The sequence below is a fragment of the Brachyistius frenatus genome, unplaced genomic scaffold (assembly GCF_029030835.1).
Source record: "Brachyistius frenatus isolate BFR_SWC_R1_liver_20210118 unplaced genomic scaffold, ASM2903083v1 Contig_53, whole genome shotgun sequence".
NCBI lineage: Eukaryota > Metazoa > Chordata > Actinopteri > Embiotocidae > Brachyistius > Brachyistius frenatus.
The window spans coordinates 1,713,794-1,738,206 of record NW_027210652.1 but is presented as its reverse complement, the minus strand read 5'-3'; the positions used below and the strand labels follow the sequence as shown (position 1 = coordinate 1,738,206).

The window sequence follows — 24,413 nt, the reverse complement described above, 5'->3', positions numbered from 1 at the left end:
CGCTGCTGTGACACTTCAGTATAACTGTATTCATGTTTTTAGTAACACCAGTACTTTTCCTTCCCACGACAGGTCAAAATGTCTGCTGTGTATAAAAAGGCCTGTTAGAGGAGATATCATGACCTTTTTTTTTTTTTGACATTATAAAACCTGAGAACCGCTTCAGCAGAGAGGTTTCACCTGAAACTGCATTTTATTTGTGGAAAAAATGAAGTAGCTCACTCCTGAGTTTCTGAGATGTTTCTAATTTTGAATTCGTTTCATGATTAATCTCTCCCTGGGTGGATAAAATGACTGTCGGGTGGTGTTTCCTGCATCTATTCTATTCCAGAATCTTGTTTTTGTGGCTGACGGAAAGAAGAGACGTTAGATAAGAGACGAGAGAGGCTGCCAAACTCAATGCTGTCAGGAAATGCATTCCAAAGTGGCAGTGCTGATCACAAAATCCACAGAACAAACACAGAGAAACCCACAAGCCGTGATACATAAGAACACACCCTGCGCATGTCCAGACTGTCGTTACTGTCAGCAGAGAAAATCAGGCAAACAGACCAGCGCAGAGTGGCACACGTACATTTAAAATGACTTTTGAGCTTAATTACACTTCATGAGATTCTGATATTGTTTTATTTAGCATTACAATTGCTATTTATTTTCCAGATTCTGGATTTTCTGGCTTAGGTCTTATTTGGAGGAGCTGTAACCGCCCTCCATCACGGGTCCAGACGGACGGCAGGTTGGCACGTTGGTTCAGAAGACAGTCAACCACATGACCAACCTCCGTAATTACAATTATCGCCCATTTTGGACTGTGAGCAGATCTCCAGCTCCGTGGTGCAGCTGTAACACACGTCCTGCAAAGCAGGGAGGAAAAAGTTAATTTCCCTCCTGGATTCCAGCTGGGCTCCTGCGACTGTGGTGAAAAGTAGAGATAATCTTTCCAGAACTTAGAGAGGCCCCTCAGAAATTTCACTGGGATGTATGAATTAGTTAAAAGCTGCCTGAGGCCATCATATATCTGGGGAACCGCAGTGCCAACGAATCGGTTTACTGTCTGTCAAGAACCCCCAGAGGCCCCGTAATACTGCTATTTTCTGCCTTGTAATAATTATAGTGGGCATTTGAACATTTGCAGGTGTTTGGTTATTATCAGAATTCCTTCTTGGAAAAATGAAAAATGAGACTATAATTTCTCAGAGAGCAGAGGGGAGTCGTACCGTCGCCTGGAGCTTCGTGTCTGTCCCTGAAGTTTCACCACACGGTGGCGCTGTGTCTCTCCTTCCCGACGCTCCTCCTCGTCTCCGCCACCGTACAGCTCAACCTCCCTCCCTCCCTCCCTCCCTCAGCCTCCTCCTCCTCCTCCTCGTCCTCCCTCTACTTCCACTCGTTCCTCCCGTCGCGCTGCGCAGAGCCCCAGACGGTCCTCCAGCTCCGTGCAGCCCCGGTGCGAAGATGGTCGGCGGCTTGTGTGCTCGCAGGTTGGCCCGCCGGTCGCGGTCCGCCCTGATAGCAGCCCTCACGGTGCTGCTGGTGCAGACGCTGATTGTGTGGAACTTCAGCACCCTCGACTCCGGAGAGGAAAGAGAAAACGGAGTCTCCAACGTGCGGGAGAAGAGGGACCGGGTCGCGGGCAACAAAGCCGCTGGCGGCGACTATTTCCAGCACGGGGTCCAGCAGCAGCAGCGGCAGCATCTTCCTGCGCCTGGGAGGGGGACGTCTCGTCACATACAGCAGCCGGTAAGACACGAGCGCTGCCGACGCATTCTGATCATATCCCCGCTAAAAAGAGACCGTGTTGCCGGGGATGCAGGGGTTGGCAGGCGGGTCAAAACAGCTCCGGTTTACGCGTTTGGGAGAAGCGCACGGCGGGGCCTCCAAATGAATGTTTGATTGTTGACACTTGAGTGGAGGCTGCCTGGCAGGGAAATGATAGGATGTCTGAAGCGAGGCAGATGCTAAGCGAGCCCTTGTTTTTTGTGTTTTTTGTGTTGTTGTTTTTTACTCCTCTTCTCTTGCACTGGGAGACGGGCTTCCTGGGCTGAATGCTTGCTGAGGACGTTTGAATGAGTCCAGACTCCAGTTATAAATGCCAAAAGCTGAAATGTGAACTCAGCGTGCAGATCTGTCCAGTGCAGAATGATATGATGGAGGAGCAAATCCTTTCGCTAAGACTGTAGTCTCGCTGTGAAGGTGCCTGAAGAGCAGAGTCACTGGCTGGGGTTGTAGCCTATACCTGTCACGGTCTATTTGCTGTTTCAAGTCAACTACTGTAGCTGCATGGCTCAGCAGCGCTGTCTGAGCAAGGCCAAATTGAAACATAACCTAATTTGCAGAGTAGTTTTTTGATGAGTGCACAAAGATAGGAGTCATCTGATGTTTGCAAAAACATGAACAGTTGTGTTGGAAGTGGCAAGAGGCAACAGAAAGCAAGCAGACCTGCATAATGAACATCTTGCACACAGAATGAACAAATCAGGTTAAAGATAGCCTGTGGAACTGCGCCCGTTCAGACTTATAGGATCTAATGCCAGGCTGTGCTCATTGAAAATTTAAAAAATTGGCTCCCAGAAATCCAAATATTTATTTGCAGATTCCACCGACTGAGCTTTGCACCCTGGAGGCTTAACACGCCGAGCAGGTTTTGTATTTGTACAGTGCTTCCGTGCAGCATGTGATTAATTTTCACAACCTGATGTCTGGAATTAAATTCTCGAAAAACGGAGCTCCTTCCTCGCGTGGTCTCTGAAGCAGTTCGGCTGCCCTGAAGAAGTTGGACGCCGCCGTTTCCCTTCATGAAGGCTGCCAGCCATCCGAGTGTAGCCCGGCTCCTCAGCCACCACGCAGCCAGTAGATAACCGGCTCTGATGGTGTATGATACACTGTGTGTCAGTCAGTCAGTCACTCGGAGCCGGCGCACTGTATCATCTGAATCACTCACTTCATCTGGTGGACTGTGTCCCACCTGCCGGCGTCTCCGCAGTGCAAAGTCACGCCAAGGACGCTTTTTATTCGAGTCAATTGTCTGTTTTTTGACAGAGAGCATCCTCTAACAGAATATCTCCTGTGGCGGACCGTGGCGCTCCTTACTGATTATTACAGCTTTTTTTTTTTAGGGTGTTATTATTATTATTTGCTGCATGAGATTATTATATTGCACATTAATCACATCACAGGAACTGAGGATGGGTCGTGTCAGAACCTTTTCATGCTGCATCAACACTGATTTGTCCAAATGTGTCCCCATTAAAACACTTAATGGATCTGCACACATGACCTTTTAAAAAGAAAGCCTTTTTTCATCCCTGCGGCTCTCGAGGCGCTTCACACTGCCTGAACGCCAGTCAGTCCACCAGCCAGTCAGCTGCCTGTCAGATGGCTCTCTGCAGCTCAGTGGCCCCCGGACCATTCAAATTCAACCGGTCGCCCCTCAGCCACATTCCCTAATCACTGCATTTATTACTCCCCCTCTTCTGGGCGGTGTGGGCAGTGTGTGTGTGTGTGTGTGTGTGTGTGTGTGTGTGTGTGTGTGTGTGTGTGTGTGTGTGTGTGTGTGTGTGTGTGTGTGTGTGTGTGTGTGTGTGTGTGTGTGTGACTTGGCACGGCAGAGTTGTCCAGCTCTAAGGGGTGACGCACAAAGCACCAACTGATGCTATATGAGGCTCCAACGTCTGAGAGAGTCGATGGCAGCACTTTGATCCAGAATAGAAAGAGCCAGAAGCTCCAGGATGACAATAGAAGAATATCTGAGAGAACTGGTGTTGGGTGGGAACGTTATGCATAGCTGAGGATGTGTCATCGCAGCAGGCGGCAGCGGCAGTTGTCATTAGTGGTTGTTCTCCTGGTGTGTCTCTCGAGGGAAACGTCTCCACCGCCGTATACGTTTCCACATTTACTCACATTAAAGACATTTCGTCAGCTGTGAGTTTTGTGTTTTCTCTCTGACTGTGGCGACCTGTTGCAGATTCCCAAAAGTTATATTCCTTAATTAGTTGGCTGTGTTTTTCCCGATGTTTTTGTTCTATTATTATGAATAGGTGCTCACTAAGCCGGAGTTAAACCATCCTACCTTCAGACTAAAGCTTTAAAAAGCGTCTGGCTCCGAGCTTCACATCTGGTCGTCTGCGCTTTCTTTCCATCTTCCGCGGTAGTCGTACACCATCATGATCCCCATGTGCCCGGCGGGTGTCCACACGGCTCACACATGTTGTAAAGAGTTTCCCCCCATTAGTCATGGTAATACACGTAACGTTACCCCTGATGTACATGTTTTCCATCGCGCTAACTTTTCCTAATGGTTTCCGATGGCATAGATGGTATCACGCACCATCTGGAGGTCTGAGTTTTACTGGCTTTCCCGACATGCTTTCACCGTGTGGTGACGATGGATGACGTGCTGAACCACAAATTATTATAAATTATATTGCAATATAAAGATGTTCTTCTCAGTTTTTCCCCACTTGGCTTTGCTGCAGGCTGAGCTTTGTACAAAGAGACGAGTGCCAGCTGATATTTTAATAGAATAGCTGGTGATTGACAGAAGACCTTATTCATATTGAGTCGGAGGAAAACACAGAAATTAGAGAAGAAAAATGTGCAAGGAATTCAAATCAGCTCTGCAGAGCTTCCCTGATATTAAAGCTCTCGTGTCCTTAAAACCACTTTTTTTTTTTCCAATCAAAGTGAAGCTGCTTTTAGCAGTCGAACGGCAGGAACAGAGCATCAGGATGAACACCGATGGGTTTATAAATGAGAACTTCCCCCCAATCATGCTGGAGTTATTGTTAATCATGCAGCGTTACCAGCAACAACACACTCCACATGCGTGTTGTGTTTTTGGAGCTCTGCTGAAATCCATTGTCTCCAACCACCAGCACAACCACGTGATTCATCCCACTGTGTCCATGATCACAGTGCTGAGTCACGCTCACACACACACACACACACACACACACACACACACACACACACACACACACACACACACACACACACACACACACACACACACACACACACACACACACACACCAGAACTCTCGCAAACACACAAAATGATGCATGTACGTAGATGCACGGAAGCAGCTCCCCACAAACTCACCCATATCCACTGAGCAGTTTATAACTCCACACACACTCACGTGCACACAAAGTATGAGTCATTTCTTCTTTTTTTCTAATCTCTATTTTTGAATTGTTACATAGTGCTGCGACATAGGATGTGACATGGGGGCGTGCTGTCGTGTGTGTGTGTGTGTGTGTGTGTGTGTGTGTGTGTGTGTGTGTGTGTGTGTGTGTGTGTGTGTGTGTGTGTGTGTGTGTGTGTGTGTGTGTGTGTGTGTGTAGCCGCTGGTCTGTTTGTGTTTATGTATTGAGGATGTCACCTTTAAATTAATTTTTTCAGTAGAAATATGAAGGTTTGGCTAACCAGCTGACTTCCAGTGCAACTGCCCGATGGTAATGTTAACTTAAAGGTCCCATATTTTATGGGATATTTTTGTCATTTTCAATACTAAAATCAACTTCAATATAGTTTTACATCTCCTTTCTACAGCGTCTGTCTGGAGCCCGACAAAGAACAGATTGAGTTGTGTCCGTCTTGAAATTGCATTGATATCAATGAGCCTCTCTTCTGATTGGCTGACTCTTTTCTGATTGTGACACCTGTAATTTTGTCAGGTCAGGAGGTTATCAGATGATAATGTAATTATTCTTATTGTCTTGTAGCTTCCTTTCTCCAAGACAGTTTATAAAAAAAAAACTTACAGAAGCCTAAACAGCACAGTTGCTGAATATGAACTGTGTGCATCTCGCGCTTTTACCGTATTTATGAAGCACTTACACCTGATTTATAATAAAAAGAAAAAAGAAATGAAAATCTGAATGAATGCATTTGAGACCTTTAAAGGCCGCTCAGGTGAATCAGTGTGAATCACTCAAAGGAAAGTCAGTTCTACGTAAGTCGTTTGAGGATTAGAGCAAAGCTTGTTGCCTTCGTTTCATTCGAACAATTTCACTCTTCTCATCAACAATAACTTGAAGTTGATAAAAAAATGAGCTGCACATTACAGAGAAGTAATAAATAGTGCAAATGACGTCATGTTTCTTGGGGTCAGTGTTCTCATCCGTCACTCGGTCTGTCGTTCGTAACAAAACCTAACCTCCTTTCTCACCTCGGCAGCTCAGTTCCCGTCTCACATCTCGGTCGCCGACGGTGTCGTCTGTTCACTCACTGTCAGCCGGGTTTCGTATCGTATCAAAGCCGCTTCTGCAGTGGTTATAGGCAGTTAAATTGGCACTCCCAAAAAGTAAATCGTCTTGAAGTGTGAGCTGATCTGCTTTAAACAGACCTGTGAACGTACATAATTACAGTCCTGAGACACCCAAAAGATCCACTGTGTGATTTAAAATTTCAAACATCCCCGTCATTACATCAATAAAGTATTATTCTGTAAAACCTGTAATGAGGGGGGAGAAGTAAAGTACAGTCTGACCAGCCGTCCGTCCATCTGCCGTTGAGGTGTTTTGTATTTTTTTTGCATCCGGAGAGAGAGAGAGCTTCTTTCTGGAAGAGCGTTAGTCTCAGTGAGAGGTGGGAACCTATTCGGATCTGAGGGAAGAAGTGTGCACCTCAGACTTGAAAGAAACGCATCGCAAAAAAAAGACACTTTGATGTTGAAGTGTAATTTGTATACATGACACCGGGCTTCTTCCTGCAACAGAAAAACATTTTATCATTACCACAACGTTAAAGCCCTGTCATGTTATTTCACTAAGCGGATCCTGCTAATATGCAAAATGTCAGTGTCAGTGGGGAACCCAGAAACTTTAGATTATGTGCCGAGCAGTTTGTGGACTGAAAGTTTGGGTCTCCACAGCAGCTGAAACACAGACACTTCCCGGCTAAACACTCGTCCAGCACAGCTGCTGCTAGAACGTTAGAAACACACTCGGGAACCGAAAACAGTCACGTGACTCGCAACAGTACATTACGTGGACTCTCGCTTAGGAGACGAGAGGAGAGAAAGTTCCTTGATCATATTATATTTAATAGGGCAAAAGAATAACCGCAACATCCAGTTAATGGCGAACGCAGCAAACAGAGCCGGCATCAATACTTTTAACTTTCTGATTAAAGAACCGTGTTCCCCGTCAACTCGGGCATGTCGACTTCTCAAGGTTCTTTATCCATATATTTCCAGACAGGTTATAGATGATGGTGAATCTTGGGCTTCTGTTCCCTGAACCTCTCCTCTAAACTACATTTATCGCCTGTATCATGATAACTGGAGGAGGCAGAGGAATAAACATGTATTTGCGATGCTTTGACCAAGTACAGGTCTTCCTCAAGCAACTTTTGGCAAATATTTTTCTTCCTGAAGGTGAAAGTATGAAGTGTGTGTGATGCTCTTCTTTCTCTTTGATGTTTTTTTTTTTTTTTTTTTTTTTTTTTTTTTTTTTTTTAACTCTGTCCATCAGGGTTGCATTAATAAAGTCCTTTAAGGGAAAACTAATCCATGAACTATTTAAGTCATTAAAAAAGCTGAATATTCTCTTGGTCCTAATATGATGATTTGCAAAACATGCACGATGAAGATATTGAAGATATCACTTTGGGAATTTGCTGACTAAACAATGAATGTAAAACCTAACTGATAAGATGAATGTGTAACCAAATACAAATAAACAGCTGCATCCCAGCTTATCATTGCACTGCAGCTCCTTCCTTATTGACTGTTTTTCTCCTTGAATGTGATTCTTAAAGGTGGGATAAGTTTCTGTAAAAAAACACGTTAAGAATTTTACCACAAAACATTCGAAAAATGTTTTTAAAGCACGTTTTCCAAAAATACCCCCAAAAATAATAACATTGGAGGAACATTGAAAAACGTGCTACTGAAAACTCAAAGAGGTTCAGTGACTGTGAAGGTCACTGCAGATTTGACCCTTCGTGTCCCGTGTGGAAGAAGTTACATCTGTTCATTTATTACCGTATTTATTCAGTAGAAAGAAAATCAACTCGGGGAGTCTATTTTTTTTTTACAGTGCATTCACAGAGAGTTCTGAACAACACGTTAGACTCTGTGTGTGTGTGTGTGTGTGTGTGTGTGTGTGTGTGTGTGTGTGTGTGTGTGTGTGTGTGTGTGTGTGTGTGTGTGTGTGTGTGTGTGTGTGTGTGTGTGTGTGTGTGTGTGTGTGTGTGTGTGTGTGTGTGTTGATGCTCTTTGTGTGCCCCATCTGGAAAAAAAATTGCTAAAATCAAAGATCATAACCGCTGTTCATCTGTCTCCTGTCACGACTACTCAAAGCTTATCATTACCACCAATTACAGAAGCAGCACTGTGTTTCAAACACCCCCCCACCCCCACAATCTTTCCCTCATCCTCTCCACAGATGGTTTCATTCCCCAACACATTAATAACGCATCATCCAGATGAATGAAGCTATATAATACCTAGCGTTGCCAATAATCCCGTAGGTAAGAGGCTTAGCAGACAGCCCTGAGAGAGAGACAGAGACAGACAGAGGGAGAGATAGGGGGGGGGAATTAGTTTTATCTGAAGACGGGTATCCATGTTGATATTTAGCAGAGAGCTAAAAGGCTACACACACACACACACACACACACACACAGGTTGGGTCCAGACCCTGGCCATATGGACGGGTTATTAGTCCCATGCTGTTTAGTAGTTTCAGGGTTATCCCTTTAAAGAGATCTCCTTTATTTAATAAAGAGATTAGTGCACACTGGACTCCAACTACACGACGCTGCATTGATCAACCTCATATTAAACTTTGTAATAATATATTTTGGCACGTTTTGATAGTCGTACAGTTTGATCCTATCACTTTGGTTCTTTCTTATTAAAGAAAGGTTTCAAGATTGAAGTCTCACAGCGGGGTTCAGATTTCAGTGGCCACCGGGGTTCATTTCACATGATAAAGGGTCCTTCGGTACAAATGACTCAAGAGTTCCAGTAGCCATGATTTGCTTTTTTAATTTCTTAAGCTCTCACAGCATGTGTCCGGGCTGAAGAATAAAATTCAAAAAACTTCTTCTGATCAAAGAAAACCGAATTTAAAGCCCCAGAAAACAAGCTTCTTTTCTCAATCTGGTTCTTATTATGAGTTTTCTACATGAACATGAGACAGTCTGAGAAAGATGGAACTCATTCATGAGATTGTTTGTTTCTGACCTTTGCTCTTTTCTCCGATGGAGCTCAGCTGGAGAAATTTAACATCAACCGCACGGAGCTGCTTTTTTCTTCAAGGATATTGAGTGTTATAAGAGCGATACTTCAAACCTATTGGTCGTGGATACTCTTACTGATGAAAACAGTTGTGTAAGCTCTCTTCTGTGGCTCTGGAGAAGCCCTGAGGATATCATAGTGATGTCATCCGGGTCATCTCAAGCAGCATGGAGACACTTTAAATTTAGAAAGCGTATTTTGCACCGTCGGTGTGGAGTTTGAAAGATGTGGACGTTTACAACACAGCGAGGGTCAGTTGAAAGATGGTGCATTATGGGAAATGTAAGGTCCAGCATTTTTGAATCTGAACCGTGGCTAGTATATATATAAAAATGGTCATGGTCTCTGCGTCTGAAGGGTGCAATACCACTAAGGGCCACTAGGGCTGTCTTCAATAGATTCCCGTTGAAAAAAAGCGTCAACTTCTCATGAAATAACAAGTCGATGGATGTTTTACACGAGTTGTTATGAAGTCATTCACTAAATACACTCTTTCTGAAAATAATCACAATATTAATTAGATATTAGGCCTCAAAGAGAGGTATGTTTTGGGGCGTGTCTGGTTTGATTGACATGCCTGGATTTGCGTCCAGGTTTCCGGCATATGTCTCTGACTCCTCGGCGACGGACAAAATGCCAGATTCAAGACTTAAAACCGGTCGTCCACAAACCAACGGGTGATGCCTCTTGATCTCGACCCACAGTAGATATTAAAAGTCCCTAAAAGTTGCCCAACTTTATGCGACCGCGGTACTGGAGTACTTTTGAAACCCAAATTTTAAGTAGCTTTTAAGGTCCGGCTTTAAAGTCCAGTTTGATTTCTAACTATGACGTCACAAATTCAGATTTTAAACTGATTTATTCAACAGTTGCATTTTTTTTAAAGCAGATACTTCTTACATGAAACATGCAAATTACTGCAGCTAAAACATCCTGCATCTAATCTTTATTCATCGCCAGTAGAGTGGCAATCAATTGTAAAAGTGTGGTGAAGTGTAATGTTATATTTATGGGTTTTCGACGGTGCTATTTTGAGGAGGATCAGGTCGTTTTTCTATCGTGGAACGTCGGGGAATTTTCTCGACGTGGTGTCGGCCGTCGAGCTGGGACATTTGTCTTTAGTGGCACTTCGTCCAACGTCCTTGTTGCTGCAGACTTTTTCAGCCTTGATCAGAGTGGCGTACTGTATGTAAAGAGTGTGTATTGTAGCGCCTGCTGCACTCGCCGTGAATAGACTTGTGTAGGGGATCATTAGACCGTATGGAGTGTGTTTGCCTTTCAAGCGTAATGGTGGCATCTCGCTGAAGAGACACTTGACAGCCTTGTCATCGGGGGAAGAACGAGGCCCACTTCTCTCAAACCGCTGCAGCGCCGCCACATCGACGTGCAGCACCTCGATCCACATGTGAAATGAACATGGAATCACAGCCACATGGACTCGTGACACGCTGCACTGAGCCACGGCCTTCCTACTTCATCCCTAACGCACCGTACACTAATCTCTGTGTATTGTGTTATTCTAATAAGACAGGCGGGAGAGGGGGGGTGGGGGGCGGGAGAGGGGGGGGGGTGACAGAGAGGGAAAAGAGTACATGGCAGTGTGGCGAAGACACGGGGCAGTGACGTGACGGCCGGGGAGAGATAGGGGCGATCCGGCCTGTCAGGGGAAGCTTTTGTCCTTCTAGTCCCCTGGAGCAAGAGGAGAACTGACAGCGGTGCTTTTCTTCCTCCTCTTCCTCCTCTTCCTCTTCTCCTTCTCCTTCTCCTTCCTCTCCTTCTTCTTCTCCTTCTTCTTCTTCCTCTTCTTCTCCTTCTTCTTCTTCCTCTTCTTCTCCTTCTTCTTCTTCTTCTTCTTCTTCTTCTTCTTCTTCTTCTTCTTCTTCTTCTTCTTCTTCTTCTTCTTCTTCTTCTTCTTCTTCTTCTTCTTCTTCTTCTTCTTCTTCTTCTTCTTCTTCTTCCTCTTCTTCTTCTTCTTCTTCTTCTTCCTCTTCTTCTCCTTCTTTGTCTTTCTCCTTCTTCTTCTCCTTCTCACTACTGAAGCTGAATGCCAACAGTCCAAAATAATTGTCTGTGTGATAAAGAGAGAAAGTGAGAGGAGAAAGAAAGAGACAGATACAGATACAGAAGAAAGCTGGAGGAAGAAATGTTGGGGGGGGAGAAAAGATAAACGTCTCATCCCTTCTACAAATCCGTTGTCGACTCAAATCCTGGCGTAATCCTTCGGGGAGCCCGGTTTGGTTTGAAGGCTTGTTAGCGTAGCGCCGGGCCGCGGCTGACAGAGACGGTGAGGTCGGACACCGTTTCTGGAAACTAACCTGAGTCCAAATGACGTCCAGTCACACGGAGGACGTCCGTCATTTTCCCCTCCGTTGGTGAAGTTAAGGATTTAGAGGTAAGCTGGTGCCGAGGCACTGATCAAGCTGGTCTTATCAAGCATCACTAAACAGTAGCTCTGATTCAGGATTAGACCGAGATGGATGCATGTTCACGCTGCTGCAACGTCTCCCCGCTGCATCCTGGAACAGCTTCGTCTACAGGTGACATTTTTCACAATACAGGTAGAAGTTCTGTATGAGAAAAATAATAATAAACTTTAGTTGTTCAGCATCTTTCATACAAAGAAATGCAGCTCAAACATAAAATAGATATAAAGGAACATTTGAAAATGTAGAAAAGAAATGAGATGCATGAAATTAAACACAAATAGAGTTCAAATATAAAATGAAGCAATATGCATTTTAAAGGTCAAGTGCAAGAGAGCTTCAAGAGCAGCTGGTTAAAGGCTGAAGTAAAGAGGTATGTGGTGAGCTTTCTTTTAAAACTATTAACTGAGCGAGCTTCCCTGATATCTAGAAGCTGAATCCCCAACATAAGCCACATAAAAAAACGCTTCCATTGCCAGTAGGATATAACCCCATCATGCCAGCGTGTTTAGGTGGATGTTCAGGGTCACATTGCGTAATCCCTCACCTTCGGGTCCCTGAAGCGGTTCAGCTGGAGGCAGCGACTGCACAGGATATTGGAAAGGTACTGCAGACGCACTACGAGACGCAAACACACACACACACACACACACGCACACACACACACTCCTCAACGTCACACACACACACACACACACACACACACACACACACACACACACACACACACACACACACACACACATTCCTCAACGTCACACACCTACAGAATGCATAAAAATCATAAAACACTCACCCACACAATCTCTCTCTCTCTCTCGCAAACACACACAGACTCTCTCTCTTTGAGAGTAAATAAAGTTATAAAACCCTCCGTGCACTACATGAAAAGCCGCTCCTCAGTATTCATGTTCACCCACCAGGACCGGGCTGAGAGCTCGTACTCATTACCGAACAGGTGTTTTTTCCATCAGCGGTGCGTTTAGATTCTGTCTGTTCTCCCCGCCGACACGCACATCACCACGCTCTCTTCATCTCCCTCCTCCTCTTCCTCTTCCTCTCCCCGATCGCCCCCTCCCTCCCCCCTCCCTGTCCCTCCCTCCTGCCTTCCTCTCCCAACCTGGAGTGGGGACGTCTCGCTGCGCCGGCCGCCCGGTCCTCCAAGACGCCGCGGGTCTCCCAAATCAGCTTCAATGAGGAGCCCCGCGGAGGCTGTCGCTGCCGGGGAGAAATTGCGGTGTAATTGAGCTGCGTGATAATAATACGTTCTTCTCTCTGATTTCCTACCAGCGGTGAATCATCAACACCATCATCATCCTGCCATCACATCAGCAACGCTCCGCGGACGCTTCCACACCGCCGCCGCCGGAGTTGACCTGCTCTTTCACTAGATTCCCTCTCTCTCGTCAATTGCTCTCGTTCCACTTATTTTATTCCCATTTCCTCCGTCGCCAGCTATCCTTCCAGTTTCTGTTCCCTTTCATTGGACGCCGTGCCTCAGAGGTATACAGAAATTACAATATACGAAACAAGCGTGTGTGTGTGTGTGTGTGTGTGTGTGTGTGTGTGTGTGTGTGTGTGTGTGTGTGTGTGTGTGTGTGTGTGTGTGTGTGTGTGTGTGTGTGTGTGTGTGTGTGTGTGTGTGTGTGTGAGCAGAGGAAGATAATTAGGATGTGATTGTGAATATCAAACACCTTTTTGCTTCATACTTAAAGCCATTAAATGCTTCTATGGTCGGAAGGGTGGCAGCTTGGTCGTTTCTCTGCATCAGCTCTGGTTTCCTGGTTTGAAAAATATTTGAATTTCAAACCCTGTGAAGATTTAACCCATAATTCCTCTGTTTGTCTCGCTCTCTCTCGGCCGCAGAAATGCTCACATGTTCGTGCATTCCCGCACGTCACACTTTCACGGGGTATAAAGGCCTCTGTGTTTCCCTCCATGGCATTTGCAGGCACTTTGTTAAAGGTGAGGGTGTGTGTGTGTGTGTGTGTGTGTGTGTGTGTGTGTGTGTGTGTGTGTGTGTGTGTGTGTGTGTGTGTGTGTGTGTGTGTGTGTGTGTGTGTGTGTGTGTGAGAGAGAAAGCAGGAGGGGAGTTTACACAGCTTTCAGTGCTTTAACCATCCCCATGAAAATTCCCTTCACAAAGAAGACAACCATTAGGAAAATCATTGACTGCTTATTGGTGTCAGCACTCTATTTGTGTGTGTGTGTGTGTGTGTGTGTGTGTGTGTGTGTGTGTGTGTGTGTGTGTGTGTGTGTGTGTGTGTGTGTGTGTGTGTGTGTGTGTGTGTGTGTGTGTGTGTGTGTGTGTGTGTTTGAAAGAGCTCAAACAAAGAACAATTCTGCTCCTTTCTCTCTCTCTCCAGTCCGGACAGCCAGCCTAACTTTTGCAAGAGGTGTGTGTGTGTGTGTGTGTGTGTGTGTGTGTGTGTGTGTGTGTGTGTGTGTGTGTGTGTGTGTGTGTGTGTGTGTGTGTGTGTGTGTGTGTTAGTTTGCAACCCCCCCACCAATCCATTTTATTTAAATAGGCCTACAACAATCTTTTTATGTAACTCCCGTTTTTTATCCGGTGTTTCGTGGCGAACACGTCGTTCCTTCACGAAGGGCCGAGTAAGTCTCTCGGCGCTCCTCCAGCAGCTCTCATGCATCCTTAATGGTTTTCTGAGCTCGTCTCTGGACGAGGTTTGGCTGCTCCTGTCGGGGCTGAAACCCGAGAGCACCAACCACATTACTGTACCTGTACACGCAAAACTACAGCGGCCGGCGTGTACATGAACTGTCGGAGTGTGACCGAGTTCGCTGCCTTTATTCCTATTAGCCTCGTGCACGGCGTGCATGCGCTCCAGAGGCATTATGGAGTTCGCACGACATCATTTTCTTAACTGCTGAGAAAAGAGATTCGGTCAAGGCACTTATAATTCATCCGCCGCACGTCTGCTTGCTTAGCACTCAGGTCTATTTGCCTAAAAGACACAAATGACTGCAATTTAACAGCAATAGAAGAGGACTGTAATGAGTTGGTAACTATTTGCTTGATGTGAGCATGTTGCTGCAAGGTGGGAAGAATAATCAAAGGAATGGGACTATATTTTTCACCGGCACTGTGGCCAGTGGCAGCAATGGAGATTAATGAGCAGGAGGATTACAAGCTTCTCGAAAATTATTATGCTACAGTTTTTTTCTCTGTCCTTGTTTTTCTTTCTTTTCTTTGTTTAATAGACTTGGGATTTAGCTTGTACCGTATACTATATTGCTTCTGCAGAAATTATTCCATTTGATTTGTGGTGGAGGGAGAGGGGGGGGGGGGCTGGTGGTTTTAAATGGTGCCTGCTTTATGCAACTGGAACAGCGAATGCGAAGCTCCCCTCAGTACATGCACACTAGTAGCTCTGTTCAAGGAAAAGCTGCACATTTACAATAAATCATCTATTTTTTTTAATGGATGACACAAATATAAAACGTGTTTATTTGCTACCTATGGACACACCCAGGCTTTTTCCTCCACTTTCCAGTCTAAATGCCGAGCTCGGTGAACTGGAACTGGCTGCTTACGTCAACTAGATATTTAATGTACAGACATTAAAGTGTTATTGATCCTCTCATCTAACTCTTGGCAAGAAAGCAAATAAGCAGAATTCAAAGTATTCCCTTAGAAGTGTTTTGATTATATTTGAGGGATGTGACATTTACATGGAGCTCTGGGGAACCTGAATGCATCCTTGTGTCAAAGCCTTTGATTGTCTGTGTTAGTGTTAGTTTTTGAAGAAAAGGACCCAAATGCACCACAGAGAAGGGAAGTTGTAGACGCGGAAAAAAAAGAAAGAAGCAGGTAAATAAAAACACAAAGACCTGCCTGAGGCGAACGTCTGAAATGCAGGTAATAAGCAAATGAAGCACAAAGAGCAGCCTGAGTGAGAAAAAAGAAAAAAGGATAAACAGAAGCTTCACAGGGAAAACACACAAAGCCTGAAATAGGGAGGAAGGAGATCCAAACCGCCAGACGGGATGTACGTGCTACACTGACAGGGCTGATTAGCAGAGAGGCTGCAGGTGAGCAGATTAGCGAGCAGGTGAGGTGGGCGTGGCCGAGCGGAAGGACAGCAAAAGTTCAACTGACGCTGCGTTCAAATGTCATCGGATTTACCGCGCACACGAGAAGAGTCCGTATGAACGGCACCCTCTTGGGGTATTCACGACGACACAACGGAAAGGTCAGAGGTCATGGAAGGTTGTTTTCTTAGTTGGATGTTAAGCTGCTGTATTGTGATTCTCAATCTGTGGAGTTTGTCTTCATGAACTTAGATAACAGCCGACGTCTGAGGGAAATGTCCATCTTCCCGACGGCCTCGTCTTTTCCCTCTGCGCCTTTGTATTTCCTGCATTACGTTACCCGCCTGTTAGCTTGCTAAGTCGTTAGCCTCTGTGGCTTCTTGACGCTGTCCACATTGACGTTGCCTAGCAACGGCGCTTTTACGACTTTTTACCACTCGACCGCCGAGCACGCGACTTCCCGTGTCGCGACCACGAGCTCACGAGCTCCGTTTTGAACGCAGCATGTGTAAAAACAGAAGAGCAGAGAACCGAGGTTATGACGCTGCACCGTCTGGGTGAGTTAGCGTAACTCCACTTTGGTTTCTGGCTGCCTGAACACTGCAACGTCTTAACGGTGGCCATTTCAGATGACAGTTACTACTACATCACACAATCCCCTCCAGCATGGTCGTCGTGAGCAGATGGAGTTGGATCATTTTAGTCGTGGAAGTGTAGATGTTCAAACTTTCCATTATACCGAGCGCCATCTGCTAATGAGAGTCGTGTTTTACGCTCCAAGGAATACGAGAGGATGAGGAGACCTTCAGTTGAGATTACAGGATCATCGTCTGCACGCAAACATCCCAACTGGTTATTAGCATAAATGTGAAGAGTCATTTCGTTTTAACCCCCTACCGTAAAAACATGTTTTTAACCTTGTCAACATGTCCACGTGGGGACAGGTTTAATATCTGGGGGACAATTTAATGAGTGAAATGAGCCTGAGCAGTGACGGCCTCAAAAACAGACGCAGACAGCCGGGGTTTCATATGTCACATACCTCAGGAAACCATCCTGCCAACTAGAAACCATGGAGCTGCAGGTGAGCGGCGGGGCGGGGCGGGGGGTGGGGGGGCTGAGGACGGGGACTATTTTAATATTCAGCTGGGAATGAGGAAAATTCGTATTTGGGAAATGATCAAACTTTAAAGTGAACAAACCCCAGAAAACAGGAAAGTGACAAACAGCCTCGTCATCGTCCGAATAAACGGGAATATTTTCACCTCATTTTCTTCCTTTAAAAAAAGAAAACGCCATTTCAAGTGATGTCAAACCAACAACAACGTCCCTCCTTCCTCGTGGGATGTTCCCAGTTGTGTTTTCGGGCTCGGAGGTCAGGACATTCCCAGCTGCTCGTCAACAGTAGATCGGTGTCGAGTTACGTCGAAGGCGATGGGGGATTTTCTCTTTGGAATAATGTCCAAAATGTCATTTTGATGCACAGATGTGAGTTTTTAGGGGTTCAATCAAGAGCAGAAAGAGGAATTAAAGCATGTTGTCGGTACAGTTTTGGCTCCGCTGCTCTTCTTCGTCACATATATTACTCCATGTCGTGCCCTTTGTACAACGATCCTGTCTTTCCTCCACCTCGCGCCACTAACCAGTTCTTTACATTCAATTTACCCAATAAGAACAGAAACATGATCCTGTGTGAGAAGCTGCAGCTCTGTATATGCTGGATTATACAAACCGCTGCGTGTCGAGTGTCAGAAATTCCTGAGATCCGACTGTGTTTGTAGCGGAGCTCAGTGTAGACGTCAGGTAGAGGAACCCATCACCGTGGTCCAGGACGGATGTTTAATGGATGAAGAGTTCGGGGGATTCACGGCCTTGGACGTACACAAAGGTGTGCAGGAGTGTGTGTGTGCGGCATTTGAACATCACAGGTCAGGGAAGGTGGTAGTTCTGTCTCGTGTGTGTGTGTGTGTGTGTGTGTGTGTGTGTGTGTGTGTGTGTGTGTGTGTGTGTGTGTGTGTGTGTGTGTGTGTGTGTGTGTGTGTGTGTGTGTGTGTGTGTGTGTGTGTGTGCCAGCAGCTGCTAACGCTGCAGCCGTGTGTTGTTTACGTCGTCGTGTCGCGTACGTTCGTCACACGCTCGTCGCGATTAGTTTTCACTCGTCGTCAACGATGTGCGTGTGTTGTTTGTGTTTTCCATATCAGCGTGCAGCTGTGCGTATTTAGCGCCTGCTGGGTCGCCCGCCGGCACCCGGCGCCCTGCTTCGGCTCCGAAGGGCCTCCAGAGGATTTTTCTTTCTTTCTTTTTTCTTTTTTTTTTTTTGCTGACAAATCGATGCTGCCGGACCGGCTAACTGCTCCTTCTGTGGCTGGCAGCGACAGCGACGTACTCTGAATACCAAACGATGGCCATGAGCACTTTTCTCCCTCTCTTTGTTTGTGACAAATACACACACACGCACACACACACACACACACACACACACACACACACACACACACACACACACACACACACACACACACACACACACACACACACACACACACACACACACACACACACACACACACACACAATATGACATCACTGAGCAAACCCCGACTTTCAGATGGGCCCGGCTTAAGAAAAAAAAAGCTCCAAATCCGGCCTAAAATCTGGATTCCAAACCTAATCCTCAACTCTCGGGATGTGATCAGAGTCGCTCCGGGGTGCGGCTATCGGCCGGCGCTCCGTTCCTCGTTGCCCTCTCGCTCTCCCTTCTTATCCCTTGCCCCCCCCCCTCCTCACTTATCCTCTCCCTTTTTTGGGGACAGCTGTTTCACACTGTGAAAACGGGGGGAAAGTAGCTTTAATTTTGCCAATAATGCCTCAGTCTGTGCATCTGCTCTGTCAAGAGTGATTAGCGCAGCAGAAGCTGCCGTTGCCGCGGTGACGAGCCCATATGGTTTCCGTATGTACTGGTAAGCATTCGGCTTGATCTGTCACTTTGTATTAGAATTTGTTTTACGTGGTAATATAATCATTAAATCTTTCCGCAGTACGGCGAGAACAGGGGAAGTGTGTGTGTGTGTGTGTGTGTGTGTGTGTGTGTGTGTGTGTGTGTGTGTGTGTGTGTGTGTGTGTGTGTGTGTGTGTGTGTGTGTGTGTGTGTGTGTGTGTGTGTGTGTGTGTGTGTTTGATTAAAGGTACATGAGGTTGTAAATGATGCTCCAGGACACGTTAACTTTTAAACCCGACGACAGTAAAACGTCTCCGAGTTCATCAGAATGTTTCGTGTGTTTGGGAGGATTTTCACTAGTGATTCAGTAAATGAGAGATTTCTGACTTTGTTACTGTGCGGTATTCTTGAGCCTAATCTCACACAATCCCCCCCTACACACACACACACACACACACACACACACACACACACACACACACACACACACACACACACACACACACACACACACACACACACACACACACACACACACACACACACACCACATGCACACACACACAAGGCAGTCTTTGCATTCACAGTGACTGAACCCAGTGAACCTCAGCTCTCCTACACTCTTCAATAAAGGTACTCGCTGCATCACACACACACACACACACACACACACACACACACACACACACACACACACACACACACACACACACACACACACACACACACACACACACACACACACACACACACAGGATGCTCTGTGTGGCTCTTTAACAGTTTCCTCTCAGACTGAGGGAGTACAGCTCCCGCCTAGTTTGGGTTTGCCACACAGTGCGCCGCTGTAGCCGGCTTCAGCTCCCGGTCCTTCAGCTGTACCAGCGATCAGCTCGTCTCCACCGTTTGCCAGAGCTAACCACATAATTACAGCACTCGTCTGGCCGAATCGCTCCTCAATGCAAACCAGATTGTGCAGTTGCAGAGAGCGGCTTTTAGCCGAACTCTCAGAGCGCCCGGGACGACGAGGCCGGCGCTCGAAGGCCCTCCTGACCTTCGCGGCGGCGCGGCGGAGACGGAGCCGACTCCCTCGGCTTATCTTTCTCAGAAGGTCGAGGATTAGTGATCTTTGGGTCTCGTAGCGTCGACTCGTGTCTTATGGATCGGCATCGAGCGGACACACCAGAATCCCAGCTCGCAGTGCTCTGAGCTGTGGTAGGAAAGTCTGATTGGTGGAACAGGATCTTTCTGGCATTCCTCTTCATTATGTCGGAGAAGGAGCAGACACACCGAGTCAACTGGTGAATATGTTTTGGGAATGTGTGGACATGTCAGGTGTGTATGTATTTGTGGCTGAGCGTGCGTGTCTCTGCCTTTTGCACGTCTAATTCGTGTACTTATCTGAAAGTGGATATGGATGACATGGATTTCCTGTGGCTGCATCCCGTCTCCAACACAGGAAAAAGAAGACGTAGACAAAACTCAGCCAGGAAATGCTTAAATCGAACGTCTCACAAAAAAAAAAAAAAAAAGAAAGAACCCGGGGACTTCCTCGGCTTTCAGTGTTTTCCTGCGCTGTACTTCAGAGAGTAAAAGCGGAACTGGAAAGAATGGAAGATCTAAAAGAGACAAATTGGTGTGTCAACTAAATGAATGATTTGTTATTGTCGCCTTTTTCTCTGCTTGATCTGTGAATCAGCTTCAGCAAAACCCCGCAATCACAGCAAGAGGCTGTCAGGGAATGTTTGGTCTTCGCACTCAGCGTCTATCAGGGTCAACACATGTTGTCTTCCTGTTTCTGATACTATTCCTTCTCATTCAGGTTGATATAGACCTCATACTGATGGAGATGACATATAAAACATCTGCAGGATCATTATAAAGCCTTCGGCTCATTAGGATAATTGCAACCATACTGTTGGTGCTGGCTCCAACATCTCAACTGTAACTTCTTTCATTGTTCACTTTATTTCATTCTTTTTGTTTCATTAACTCTTCCTCACAAGGGCAATTTTTTTAATTTTTTTATAAATATATATATATATATATAAGGTAAAAAGTTCACGCTTTTTATCGAAGGCTTCAACTAACAATTATTTTCATCGATGATTCATTCTAAAAACTTTTCTTGGTTTATAAAAGAGAACGTAGTCCGACATTGTCTATCACACTTTGACGGAGATGAAGTTTACATTGTTCATCGCTAGTCAGGAGTCCAAAACACCAAAACTAGATAGTTCTAGAAATCAATCAAGTAATTACATGAGATTTAATCAGTCACCAGATTTGGTGCAGACCAGTTGATTTGAGTGTGAACAGCTCCTGCTGTGAACTAAGCAGAATCATTTTAAGTCCAAAATGTCAAAACCATTGAAAAAGTGATGTCATGGTTCTGTGATGGAATAACCTGCTAACGCTGTTGAAACGTGTCGTTTTCTGTAACTTGAATTCACTACCGGTTCCTGAATGATACTTTTTTTTCGATATCAACTTTATAACAACACAAGAAAAAACTTTGACGCTACAACATATTTCCGCGTAAATGCCTCACAAACAAGTTATCGCCAGATGCACCCACATCCTGCAGAACACGTAGCTCACGCTGGTGTGTGGCCCAAGATCCGCTTTTGAAAAGTGAAATGAGTCGTTCAAATGTCTGATTTTAGTTAAAACCGTGTAATTTTATTAACGGCTGCCTAAGTAGAGCTTACGTATGCTAAGGCTAACTGACGCTAATGAGATTTACTCCTGTGTAAATGTACAAAAACCTATTAATGTTGGTTTGGCCTATAAGGTATGAAGGCTTTTTTTGGTATTAGATAGTATCGGAGGAATTTGTAAAAAAAGTAAAAGTATCAAAGTATAGTACACTGCGCTGGTGTATATTGTAATATTAGGTTCATTCAGAAAATCATCATCATCATCAGGGAGAATCTGCAGAGCTGCAACACGCTGCCCAAACGGCAGGTGATGTTTAACCACGACTCAACAGCACGCTGTGAGGGAGGCGCTGAGGAGGCGCTGAGGAGGTGCTGAGGAGGCGCTGAGGACCCGCGGACCGGTCGTGTGCTGGACGCCTCCCGGTACGCAGTACGTCCTACTGCGCCGGTGGAAAACAGGGGAAGGATTTTTTTTTGCCGTGTCAGATGCTTTGCAGAAAAGTAATTTCCTCCTGTTTTCCATCGGGGCTGGAGATAAGCCAGAACTCCTGGCGCACGGAGGAACAACAGATTATACATATTTTCTCTTATAGCGGAGAACAAAGAAACTCACACTCAACGACAGTGAGAGGAAGGCTGTAAGACGGTGCGACGTCGTACGAGGTCTGGAGAAGTCACTTCTTACACCCACAGTACTGTCGATAGTGACCAAATAAACATACAGTACATGTACACCAAGACCGGCACAACAAACATCCCAAAGTTAACAGCAGTTCAACTCACAAATCTCTGAATTTCTCATTTCACCACAGAGACACTGAAAAGAGATTTCTTTATTTAAACCCCCTCTCATTTATTTATTTCCAACGATTCAATTATGTATTTACCTCCGCTGTATTTACTTTTGGCAGCAGCAGAATTCGGTCGTCAAAAAAAAAAAAAAAAAAAAAAAACACCGCACATCATTAGCGAGATAACCCCACTGAGCAAAACTGACAAGTGCGAGAAAGAAAAGGCAAGCGAGAGAATGAGAGACGAAGGAGGCGAACGACAAACATGATGAAATAAAAGTTTTTTCGGAATAACGCTGCGTGGGAGGAGATTTGGAGTGACCTAATTAAAATGTTGGAATCCTGAGAGGAATAAATTAAGAAAATGTCAGTTAGGCTGAGCTGGAGGAGGAGAGATTAAGAGGCGCAAGCTCCAATACTGTCTGATTTCTGCTCTTCTTCTCTTTTATCGCCGCTGCATGGGAACATTGGTATTTAACAACAACGTAGTGAGTTGGTGTTTTCCCTTCATATAAACCATCCGAGTACACGGACAGAGTCTGTGATGACGTGAAGGAAAAAGCAGAGGAACGTGCGTAACCAACTTCAGAAAGTGTCACGAGATAGAAGTTGAATAGGCTGCAAGCTCGTCTGACATGGATGATCAAACTTCCCGAGGAAACTCTGAAATGAAAATGGAAATGTGACAATAGAGAGAAAGGAGACGGGGAGCGACGGAGCTGCACATAATAGTCCCACCTTACAGTTTAAGCAGCTTAAGTTTCCACATCGGCGCTGTGCTGTAGCGCTATAAAAAGTCACTGGTCTGTTAGCATCACCTAGCCAGCATCCTCGCAGACTTCCACCAGCCATCGCAGATACCCCCCCCCTCCATCCTCCCTCCCCCGGGGGGAGCTCCATATGGGGCCAACACTTTTCTGCTGTGCTGGACAGGATGGGACCATACGGGCGCCGTCGGACTGCGTGTAGCGTGTATTAGAGCACATGACAGCGATGGTAATGTGTCAATTGTCAACAGGGAGGGGGAGGGGGGGGACAATGAGCGGTAGTTGTAGAGGGGGAGGTAGGGAGGAGATGGAGGAACAGACAGCTGGTACCAAGATTGGTGTTATTTAAGGATGACTAAGTGACATGTTGACAAGAGGCAGATAAGAGGACTCCGTGGAACAAAGATGAAAAAGTCGGTGAGGCTCTGATGCCCGTGTGCTTCCGCAAAGCACGAGATCTTTGATTCTGCTTCCCTTTGAAGTGATTCATGGAAATAACACCATGTGGCATGCATGAATTTCAGCACCGGATGGAGGAAGGAAAAAAAAAAGGAGAGTCTGGTGCAGCATCTCTAATGCCGAGGCTCCACGCTCTCCATCGACTCGCACAGCCGCAGCGGGTTGTTTCCACCTTTTGACGACGCTTCACCAGCGTGTGCCGTTTGTGCAATAATCACTCACTTTACTCTGAATCGCAATCAATTCTGAAAGTTGAAATCCATCAAAGTTTTAACAATGAAAAACTCCTGCGCTGAAGAGGATGTTAGATCTAATCTATTGGGCCATAATCGGTTGCAAATGAACAGTAGTTTCAGTTTACATTTCTCAAGGGAGCTGAAATGAAAGTAACTTCCCCCCCAACACTCGCATGCCGCCCTCCAGCACTCAGACCTGCGCCGTGTAATGCGGGCGTGGAGTGTTTGCTCGGAGTCACAACAACGACAACAGCAGGTCATTTGTTTCAATCTAACAAGAGATGGTTGCAACAAAGCTCAGTTTTTTGGGTTTTTTTTTTTGTTCAATTCCTCCCAAAACCTCTCGTCAGCTGACGGGAAGCTTTACATAATTTCTGTCATGATTACTTATCCCGACCTTAAATCTCCTGCGGACGGTTAGGTGTGTGATTCTCTGCTCTCCTGTGCAGCGCCCGGTCTGGTCTGCTGGTTATTGGTGATAGTGTTACAATGGCTGTGGGGCTACACTCCACTTAAGCTGTCACGCCTGTAATAAACAGCAAATTTCAGTGTGAAGCAGCTCATCTGCTGGTGTGCACGAGTCTGAAAGAGAGAAAGAGGAGGGAAGCCAAAGGCCACGGCGAACATGGCGCCTCACGGGAGACGTCTGCCTGACTACGTCGGACGCGGTGAAACAAAAGAGAGACTCAAGGATAGACAAACCACAACTAACACGTTGATCATCTTATCAGGCAGAAAGGTTCAAGTGAAGCCGAGTCGTTTAGTATCTTTACTCTGGCGGTTGGCTGTTTGCCAGCGTTTTGCCTCGTCAGCAAATTTACACGCGATTACCAGCGAATATCTC

General features: G+C 45.8%; 1 protein-coding gene across 1 annotated transcript in view; it reads left to right on the top strand.

Annotated features, from left to right (window-relative positions):
- Positions 1-1,377: 1,377 nt before the first annotated feature.
- xylt1 (xylosyltransferase I) overlaps positions 1,378-24,413 on the top strand; it is a 75,667-nt gene continuing 52,631 nt past the window's right edge. Inside the window, exon 1 of the mRNA XM_069704959.1 lies at positions 1,378-1,737. Within this exon, the coding sequence (XP_069561060.1) occupies positions 1,453-1,737 (285 nt within the window). The 5' untranslated portion in view covers positions 1,378-1,452. The remainder of the gene's footprint in view (positions 1,738-24,413) is intronic.